The 10,393-nt window shown below is 51.7% G+C and overlaps 2 protein-coding genes across 7 annotated transcripts in view; one reads left to right on the top strand and one right to left on the bottom strand.

Moving 5' to 3' along the window:
• ABHD14A (abhydrolase domain containing 14A) overlaps positions 1 to 8,854 on the bottom strand; it is a 9,498-nt gene extending 644 nt beyond the window's left edge. Inside the window, exons 1-4 of one of the 3 annotated variants that reach the window (XM_027837044.1) lie at positions 8,789 to 8,854; positions 2,025 to 2,233; positions 1,072 to 1,187; positions 660 to 895 (exon numbers count right to left, since the gene is read on the bottom strand). In XM_027837044.1, the coding sequence (XP_027692845.1) occupies positions 660 to 895; positions 1,072 to 1,187; positions 2,025 to 2,230 (558 nt within the window). In that variant the 5' untranslated portion in view covers positions 2,231 to 2,233; positions 8,789 to 8,854. Of the gene's footprint in view, positions 1 to 659; positions 896 to 1,071; positions 1,188 to 2,024; positions 2,234 to 6,734; positions 6,757 to 8,681; positions 8,704 to 8,788 lie in introns of those variants that run through there. The other 2 variants (XM_027837046.1, XM_027837045.1) reach the window with 2 other exon arrangements.
• Positions 8,855 to 9,261: 407 nt separating this feature from the next.
• Positions 9,262 to 10,393, top strand: part of ABHD14B (abhydrolase domain containing 14B) — a 5,949-nt gene continuing 4,817 nt past the window's right edge. The window contains exon 1 of one of the 4 annotated variants that reach the window (XM_027837037.1): positions 9,262 to 9,359. The gene's annotated coding sequence lies outside the window, so the exon portion shown is untranslated. Of the gene's footprint in view, positions 9,429 to 10,393 lie in introns of all 4 variants that reach the window. The other 3 variants (XM_027837038.1, XM_027837039.1, XM_027837041.1) reach the window with 3 other exon arrangements.

The following is a 10,393-nucleotide window of genomic DNA, read 5'->3' on the forward strand; positions in this document are numbered from 1 at the left end:
TTCTAGCTCCCTCCCAGGTCCCTGCCCTCCTTCAGGGCTGGCTTTGAGGTACACCTCCACGGGGAAGCGTTCTCAGCACAACGCCATCAACCAATGTATAAACTGGATCCCTTGTGCAGAGAAGCACATATGCCTGGGGCTGCTTCCACAGTGGTTGGGGATGCCTCCCACTCCCCTCCCAACCCCGTCCCGGGGCCCCCTGAGGATGAGACAATGTCGCCCTGCTCTTAGCAGAATGGGGACCAAGATGAAGACAGTGAGGTCCAGAGAGGTTTAGCTGTTTGGTAGGAAGCGGCAGAGCCACAATTTGACCCTACATTCTCCAACTTCAACGCCACCCTTCTGATCCCAACAATCAAAACCCCACATCTCCTCCTCAGCTCAAGGTCTCCTGAGGACAGGACCTCCAAAAGAGGCCAGAGGATATGGTGGCTCCAGAGGAAGAGGGCTGGCTTCAAATCTTGCCTCCAACACTTTCTGCCCCTCCCTGGGCCTCGGTTTCCTCACTTAAAAAACAAAGGGGTTGGACTGCATGGCTTCTGAGGTCTCTTCTAGAAGTTGTGCCTCCCCTCTCTGACCAGGGGCTCCCCTGAACTCATCATGCCCCTCCCCCAGCCCATACACCCTCCCTAAGTGGGTCTCCCTCTAGCCAGGCGTACCTTGATGGCCGAGAACTGCTTCTGCGTATAGTTCTCGGTGAAGGTGGGAGCAATGGGGACAAATCCACAAAGCTGCCGGTGAGTACGCATCAGGAAGGGCAAAGAGTAGAGGCCGCTCAAGGAGGGGCTGACCAACACTGGGTTTTTGACCTCCAGGTCCTGCAGGATGTGATCCAGGAGATCTGCCCGTCCAGCCTCTGTGCTGGCTGCAGGGGAGGGGAAGGAGTTCCCAAAACCTGGGAGACAAGGATAGAGTTGGGGGCGGAGGGGGAAGGGGACACAGAGAAGGTGGGATTGGAAGGCTTCCCACAGCCCTTCCCCTCATTTCCCAGCCCTTCCCTCAGCCGTCAAGCCACCAAGCCTTGGAACCTTCTTTCCCTAGAGGATCCCCTACATAGATCCTGGTTCTCACCAGGGAGGTCTAGAGCAATGGCTCGGTATCCCCTTCGGGACAGTTTCTCCAGTGTTCCCAGCTGCTGCCAGATGTGTGAAGTAAAGGCCTTCCCATGTAGTAACACCACTTCAATCCTGTGGAAAGATAGGGTGCATGGCCTTGAGGTTCAAGGAGCCTGATGCTCCCTCCCACCCCTTGGCTTCCCCCCAGCCTCAGGCCAGCTCAGCCAGGTGTCCACCCCGAGGAGAGGCAGAGAAGGGGATTTCTTTCCCTTCGTTGGAGTGAGAAAGGTTTCCACCATACTGACCTTCTGAGGATTTCTATCTTCTTTGGAGGCACCCCTCCTCGTTTCTCCCAAAGAGCTCCAACCCTCCCCCCAGTGGATAGAGTATCAAGACTGGACTTCATCCCGTTGGAGGAGGAGGGATGGCATGAAGAGATGGGCCCAGAGAAAGGCTAAGTCTGGGTCCCAGGGACAGTGAGACCAGCTTTACAATTTACAAAAGCACTTGATCTACACATTCTCTCATGTGACCCTGTGAAGTGGACAATGCCAAAATTATGATCCCCATTTCACAGACGGGAAAACTGATACTGAGAGAGGTCACAGCATTCATAGGCTATCAGGAGTCAGCGCTAGAGAGGCCCGTAGAAACCCTCTAATCCAATCCCCTGATTTTTCACATTAGGAAACCCACACTTAGGGTTGCTCAGGGTCACCCTGGCAGTAAGATAAGAATCCGGGTCCCCTGCCTCCAAATCGAGGGCTTTTCTTAAAAGGTCACACAGAGAGTTCACAGCAAAGCTAGGATTCAAACCTAGGTGTGAGGATGCTCAGCTCGAGGGTATGGAAGCCAGGCATCCTTGAAGCACCAGCCAGAAGGGGGAAGGACAGTGGCCCTAGGAGGCCAGGACCATGATGGAGGGGTCTCTGTCAGGCAATGGTTGGGCCAAGTAGAAAGGACATGCACCTGTGGGGCTTGTGAAGGGGCTGTACCTCCCGGTAGAAGACTGAAGAGTTGCTGTGTGTAAGGCCAGCCAGGATGGTGACATTGTCGCTGTCCCAGGTCCAGATGAGGGGCTGGGGGATACCAGGCAGTCCCAGGTACAGCAGTATAGTAAGGAGCAGGCCCAGGGCCAACAGGACCCCCTTGGGCAGTTTTGGGATGCCCTGCATGCCCTGGAGGGAACAGGATGGCTGAGAGTCAGGGAAGGAATTCCCACACACTTCTCAACAGACTCTACATCTAACTGACCCCAGTGGAACTTCTGGCCGGAGAAAGGATTCTAGCCCATCCCCCAGCTGTAGTCAGAGACAATATTAGTTTTAGGGCCAGGCTACTCTCTCATTCTCCCAGGCTTGGAGTATGAACAGGTGCATCTGGGGCTGGGCCTCTCGACCTTTTCAGGGACCCACCCCAACATTCAAAGGCTTCTGGGTCCTCAAGACATTTGTACTAAGCTCCACACATAGCCCCCTTCCCATATTGGACGTCCCAATGGAACAGGGAGCCTGCCCTTACTTGCCAACAAAGTAACCTATAGCTGCATGGAGGGTCCCCCATTGGCGGCTGCATGATCATTGGATGAGAATATGGGAAGAACATTCCTATTCAGGGACAGCTTACACCAGGTGCTCTCTGAGGCCCCCTCCAGCCCTGCCGGCCTGATTCTGCGTCCCTTCCTCAGGCATACGCAGTGTCCTTTACAAATGGTTTTATATACAGGCCTTCTCCTTTGCATGTATAGACACATACCTCCTACATACACATACACACACACCTCATATAGAAACATATCATCTCCCTTACATATCTCATAGACACACAGATACCATGTCCCTGCCCCCCCCACAGCACCCCCTGAATGACAAAGACACTTTTTCCATTGAGCCCAAAAGGTGCTGTGCATTCTCCATATGCTCCCGTGGTCCTCGTATAACTACATACAGTGTCCCTTGGGCTCACTGGCCCAAATCACAGAAACTCCTCTTCATCCCTAGCAACGAGTCACGGGAAGAGAGCTTGCCGCACAAGGCCTAGTCTCTGTCCCCTCCTGCTCAATGCCTGGGAATAGAGTCAGAACAGTGTACTGCCACTATCCACAGCCACTGGGAGGGTAGAGCACCCTACCCTGCTCCCTCTGGAATTCAGGGTGGAAGAGAGAGAAAGCCCTATCACCTTTCAGCAGGGACAAGGCTAGAGTTTCACCAAAGAAATGTTTACTGATAGGCAAAAGGAAAACTGGAAAATGAGGACCACAAAACCGTCACCCTGAGCGAGAGAATTCCCCTGCTCAAACTTCTCTGTGTTCTGAACCCATGGCTATAATCTGACACTCTTGGCCAGGGGTGGGGAACCTGCGGCCTCAAAGCCACATGGGGCCCTCTAGGTCCTCAAGTGTGGCCCTTTAAGGGTTAGAGTCGGAGATGGGGTGCTTGCCCTTTAAGGGCCACGCTTGAGGCCGCAGGTTCCCCACCCCTGGGCTGGTGAAAGAAAGACTCAACTGGGAGTCAGGAGTTAGGACCAAAATCCTAAATCACTTGCCACTTGTGTGATCTTAGTTAAGCATCTTCCTCTCTCTCTGGGACTCAGTTTCCTTTTCTGTAAAATAAAACAGTTGAATTGATCTACAATTCCTTCCAGCCCTACAATCTAAGGATCTTATATATTTGTGAAATTGGAATAATAATAGCTAACATTTATATGGTGCTTTAAGATTTGCAAAGTGCTTTACATGTATCACTTCATTGGCTCCTCACAACAACCTTATAAGGTAGATGCTGTTATTATCTCCATTTTACATCCTAGGAAACTGAGGTTGAGAGAAGTAATCATCTGAGGCAGAATCTGAATTCAGATCTTCAGGAATCCAAGTCCAGCAGTCTATCCACTCTATGACTCAGCTATGGAAAGAACATTGGATTTTCAGTCCAAAGACTTGGGACTGAATTCCAGCTGCTATCTGCCAGCTGTAAAAGTCACTTAACTTTCCTGGAGGCAAATGGAATACTTGACCCAGAGGTCACTGGGTAATAGATATTCCCTTTGGCAAGGAATCTGATGTGATTGGAAAGATTCTAAACCTCCCTAACTCCTCCCTTCCCTAACCCACCCTACCCACTCCACCCCACCCACCCTGCCCTACTAATCCTAAAAACTCTTAATCTGATTAAAACCTTGTGTGTTTACTACAACCTAAACCGGGCTCTGCCTCAGTCCTTTCTGGGGCACCCCTCCTCCACTCTTGGGAGTGGTCCCCAGGCCTTGGGGGGCACTGGTTAATAGCTTGGCAGCTTTGTCACACAACATGCCTGGCACAGAACATAGTTTCTATCACCTATACACATTGCCCTTTACACATTTTGTTGTTCAGTCATTTCAGTCGTGTCTGATTCTTTGGGACTCCATTTGGGGTTTTCTTGGCCAAGACACTGGAGTGGTTGGCCATTTCCTTCTCCAGCTCATTTTACAGATGAGGAAACTGAGGCAAACAGGGTTAATGACTTGCCCAGGGTCACATAACTAATAGGTGTCTGAGGCCACATTTGAACTCAGGAAGATGAGTCTTCCTGGCTCTCTATCCACTGTGCCACCCAGCTGCCCTTTTTTTTCACATACACAGTAGTAATAATAATAATAATAGCTTAATGTTTATGTTGTGCTTACAATGTGCCTGGCATTGTGCTAAACACTTCACAATTATTATCCCATTTAAATCTCCCAACAACTCTGGGAGATAGGTGCTATCATTATCATCCTCATTTTGTTACTCAGTCACTTTGGTTATGTCTGACTCTTCGTGACTCCATTTGCAGTTTTCTTGGCAGAGATACTGGAGTGGTTTGCCATTTCCTTCTCTAGCTCATTTGACAGATAAGGACACTGAGGGAAACATGGTTAAGTGACTGGCCCAGGGTCACACAACTAGTATCTGAGGCCAGATTTGAACTCAGGAAGATGAGTCTTCCTGGCTCTCTATCCACTGTGCCATCCTCATTTTACAGATAGGGAAACTGAGGCAGACAGTTGAGTGACTTGTCCAGAACCACCCAAACAGGAGTATGTAAGGCTAGATTTGGACTCAGATCTTCCAGCACTCTATTCATTGCACCACCTAGCTGTCCTAACAATCAGTACATCAGTGGATCAAAAAATATTTATTACTTACTCCTTGCCAGTTACTGTGCTAAGGGCTGAGGATAGGCAAAGAAAGGCAAAAACAGCCCTAGCCTTTGAGGAGTCCACATTCTAATGGGAGAGACAATTAATGAGATAACCAGGTACACACAAGATTGATGAAGATTAGGTAAAAGGGAAATCATTGGTGGGGAAGGGGATGTGGCAAGGGGAGAGGCCTCCTGCAGAGGGTGAGACTGAAGGAAGCTTGGGCAGGGAGATGGAGAGGGAGGACAGAGAGGAGGGAGAGAGAGGGGAGACAGGAGGGGGAAGGAAAGGAGGAGGTGGAGGAGGGGAGGGGGAATGGAAGGAGAGAAAGGGGCGGAGGGGAGGAAAGGAAGGAAGAGAAGAGGGGAAGAAGGGAAAGAGGGGAGCAGGGAAGGAAGAGAAGGAGGGAAGAGAGGGAAGGAGAAAGAGGAGGGGAGGAGGGGGAGCACTGCAAGCATGGGAGGACAGCCAGGGTTAAGTCAAAGAGACTACAGATGCAACAGCACACAGACCAGTGTAACTGGATTGCTGAGTGTGTGTAGGGAAATAAAGTATAAGGAGACTTGGAAACATAGGGAGCTTTATATGTGACCCTGAAGGTGAGAGGAAGCTGCAGACCTTTGCTGAGCAGGCTGACATCACTGGACCTATACAATGGGAAAACTTCCTCCATCCCCAGTGATCTATTCAGTCTAACCTGTTTATACCTTTATGTGCTAGGTGGCACAGTGGTTAGAGTGCTGGGCCTGGAGTCAGAAAGACCTGAGTTCAAATCAAACCTCAGATATTTATTAGCTGTGTGATCCTGGGCAAGTGACTTAAACCTGTCAGATGGTGATACTAATAGCACCTACCTCCCAGAAGTGTTGTGAGTATCAAACGAGATATTTCTAAAGAGCTTACTACAGTGCCTGGAACATAGGTTTGTTTTTGTTTTTGTTTTTTTTGTTTTTTAGGCAATTGGGGTTAAGTGACTTGCCCAGGGTCACACAGCTAGTAAGTGTCAAGTGTTTGGTCTGAGGCTGGATTTGAATTCAGGTCCTCCTGACTTCAGGGCCAGTGCTTTATCCACTGCACCACCAAGCTGCCCCTGGAACATAGTTTTAATAAATGTTTCCTCCCTCCCTCCCTCCTTTCTTCCCTTCTTCCCCTCCTCCCTTCGTTCCCTCCTCCTTTCTCTCCCTCCTTCCTCCTTTCCTTCCTTCACCAGAGGATGGATTGGAGTAGGGAGAGAGTTAAGGCAGGGAGACCAGTTAGCCCTGGCAAGAAGTAATAAGGGCCTGAATCAGGGGAGGAGATGACGTGTGAATAAAGAGAAAGGGACCTGAAGGAGACATCAGATATAGCAACAGATGGGTCACACGGAGTAAGTGTGAGGGAGAAGTCAAGGATCACACTATGATTGCAAGCATGGAAGATGATGGTGCCCTCGACAGTAACAGGAAAATTCCCAAGAGCGGAGGGTCTGCTATGGGACTCTGAACACATAGATCTGAATACAGTTCTGCAACTTACCTGGAGAAGGAAATGGCAAACCACTGCAGTATCTCTGCCAAGAAGACCCCAAATGAGTCGGACGTGACTGAAACAACTGAACCAGCTGTGTGACCTTAGGTAAGTCACTCAACCCCAACCTCAGTTTCCTTCTCTGTAAAATAATGGGCAGCTGACCGTCGTCCTCTAAACTCCAAACACCAACTCTTTAAGGAAGCACCTTCCACTCAAGCAGAACTACCGGACAAACCGGAAAGCAACTTGGCAGAAAGTACAGTCAGAAGAGCACCTACCTCGCTACACTGAGATAAGCTCCAAATTGCTTAAATGGAAACAAACAGTCACATCACAAAGACAAATCAGATGACAGAAGTCCGTGTCTTTTACAACTATGGCCTGGGAAAAGGGAGATGGGGTTGGGGTTCTTAACCAAACCTGGGACAGGGGTGATCGTAAAAGATAAAATAGACAATTTCAACTACATAAAATTTTAAAATAAAATCACTGCAACTAGAAGAAGAGAAAGGGTTGAGCAGGAGAAAAATCTCTGCATTCAATTTCTCTGATGAAAGATAAAAGGGCCCTCAAATAGGGCCACACTCTCTGATAGGTAAGCAGTAGAAGGCTACGAATGAACAACTTGCAATTTTGGAGGGAAAACTATCAGCAATTGTGTGGAAAAATAATCTCCAAATAACTTTTAATAAGAGGACTGCAAATTAAACCAACCTTGGCATTTCACCTCACCCCCACCAAAGTGGCAAAAATTATTAAAGATGGAGGGACTAGAAGACAGGCACACTGATACAATGTTGGTGGAGCTGTGAACTAGATCCTACATTCTGGAAAACAATTTGGAGTTATATGGAAAGTCACTAAAGTGTTCATTCCCTTTACCCTAAGAAGGTTAAAAAACAGAAAGGCTCCATATAGAATACCAATATATTCATAGCAGTACTTTTTTGTGGTTGTTCTCAGAGGACCGAGGACATCACAGGGTGATGTCTTGACTTGGCATATGAATTGGATTTAAGCGAGGCAGAGCTGTGCAAATTCATCAGCCTCACTCTCTCCTCCAGAGTCAGCGGTTAGATGGGGCAGTGATAGTGCACTGGGAGTGAAGTAGGGAAGACCTGAGTTCAGATTTGACCTCAGATATTTACCACATCTGTGACCCTGGGCAAGTCACTTCACTCTGTTTGCCTCAGCTTCCTCATCAGTACAATGAGCTGGAGAAGGAAATGGTAAAGTACTCGTGTCTTTGCCAAGAAAACCCACGGGGTCACGAAGAGTTGGAAATGGTAGGTGAAAACAGCTGGATCAGGCATCTACACTTAGAACTTAATGAAAATCGCATCCTCCCTCTAACTAGACGTGGGGCAGGCTGTCTATCGAGCCCTCAATAATAACTGGTGGCATGTCTATGGCACAAGGCACTTCAGCCACCTTGGGAGGTGGGGGCTATGATTATGCTCATTTTACAGACGTTTGCCCAACGCTGTGAAGTCCTCCGGACTCCCAGCCCAGCGCTCCAGCCACCACGCAGACTGTGGCATGCTGTCAGCCACTGCGGCTGCAGCGGTGCTGGTTGGTTTTGCTTAACTTCTTTGTTCAGAAGGAAGGTGTACCTGCAAACAGACCGTGGTGTCTATAACAAAAACCACAAATAAAACAAAACAAAACAACTCATTTTAACGCAGGCAGCTGGACCTCCAAGGTCCCTTCCAGCTCTAAGTGTGGGACCCTAAGCCTCGGCACTCTCCGCACGTGCACAAAGAGCACCCCGAGCCCCCCCGCACATTCGCTGCACCCCAACACAGTTCGCTCGCCTAGGCACAGACTCCCCACAATGGCTCCCGGGTCCAGAAGCCAAAGTTCACAGACCCCTCCACGCACGCACAGTGAGCCCCGATCCACACCCGCTAGTCCGCACAAACGCACCACACCCACGCACGCACATGAACACACCCAAGTCTCAACCACCCCCGGGCAGCCCAGAGCGCTGCAGGGGTCAGGCCTTCCCAGGAGCCTCGGAGCCGTCCCCAGGCCCCCTCCCCCGGGACGCTCGCACTCACCGGGCCCAGCACCGCCCCAGAGCCAAGCTAGGCCGGGCGGCTGCGCCGCAGACGTCGATTTCCTGGGGAGGGCGGGGCAGGGAGCAGCCAATGAGGGCTCGGGACGGCGGCGCGTCACTGGGCCCGGGCACGCGGAGTTCCAGAAGTGGCTGCAGAGTTGCTCTGCCGGCCAGGGCTGCAGTTCCCGCGGCTGCCTCCGGGGTCCCCAGGCCCGGGCCTCTGGGAAGGATGGGGCCTGGAGACGGGAGGTGGGGGGGGGGGGCGGGGCCCCGCGAGGGCGAGGCAAGCCTGCGCTGGAGAGGGCCGTGCCGACCCCACCTCCTTTGAACAGCCTTCCCAGATTGGGCCGGGAAGAGCGGGAGGAGGGCCCCGGAAAGAGCGGAGTGCGCTCCGCCTCCCCACCTCCGAGCCAGCTCCGGGTGCCGCCGCCAGAGGGCTCGCGCGTGGGCCCTGCCTCTGCCCCTTTCCCTGTTTTTCCGCCCCGCCCACCCCCTGGGCCGCCCGCCTGCACAGTCACCTGGCCCTGGCCCTGGCCCTGACCCGACTGCCCTGAGCCCTCTGAGCCCGCCAGGTATTGCCCCGGCTATTGCCCCCTTCGGGCAACTAGTCCGAACGATCTGCGACCTCCCCGAACGCCCAGGTCTCGCCTTGCCCTGCCCTTCCTCCCCCAGGCCCCCTGGTCTCCCTCCCCACCCCCACTACACCCCCATCCTTTCCCTGCCCTCCTCCAATGCCTGGCGCCCCAGTCCGATGGACCCTCTCCCTCCCCACCCCCACTACACCCCCATCCTTTCCCCCCTCTACTCCAATGCCTGGTCCCCCAGTCCGATGGACCCTCTCTCCCCACCCCCACTACACCCTGGTCCCCCCCCCAACACCTGATCCTCCAGCTCTCCTTGTTTTCTTAGGAAGCCCTTTCTCCATCCCCCACCACCTTCTTTGCTCCCCCTCCCCCCAGGTGGGCCCCAGGCTGAGTCTAGGCCAGAATGTGAGTCCTGGGAGGGAGGAGTTGACTGTTGTGTCCTTGGCCACCTGCCAGCCCAGCTTGGGACAAGCAGGATCAGCAGCCATGATTTGTCCCAGAATAGGACCGTGTAGCACATGTACCTGTGTTCACAGCCTTGGTACATGTAGGGCCTGTAGCCATCTGAGCGTGGATTCATGTTAGTGAATTCGATAAGCATTAATCAAACACCTTATCTGCAAGACCCTGTGGACCTTGGTGTATGCAGTCTCTGTAGCCATGATTTTCACATAGATAGGAGCCATACCCACATCCTGGACATGTGGGTGGCTTGTATCCATTTAGAATGTCTTAAGGGTCATACCTCTGTCCTCAGCAAGTTACAGGAGAAGAAAGAGTACCCGGATGCTTCACTGGATGCCTCCCGTTTGCTTTGGTTTTTGTTTGAAGGACAGCCCCGTGGCTCTAGCTGCCCTGGAGTCAGAAAGACCTGAGCTCAAAACTGGCCTCATACTTAATAGCTGTGTGACCTTGGGGAAGTCACTTAACCTCTGCCAGCTTCACTTTCCTTAATTGTAAAATGGGAATAATGACATCACCTCCCCCTCCCCCCACCCTGGTTGTTGTGAAGATTAAATGAG

Source organism: Vombatus ursinus, unplaced genomic scaffold (assembly GCF_900497805.2).
Source record: "Vombatus ursinus unplaced genomic scaffold, bare-nosed wombat genome assembly UNPS02014820.1, whole genome shotgun sequence".
Taxonomy (NCBI): Eukaryota; Metazoa; Chordata; class Mammalia; order Diprotodontia; family Vombatidae; genus Vombatus; species Vombatus ursinus.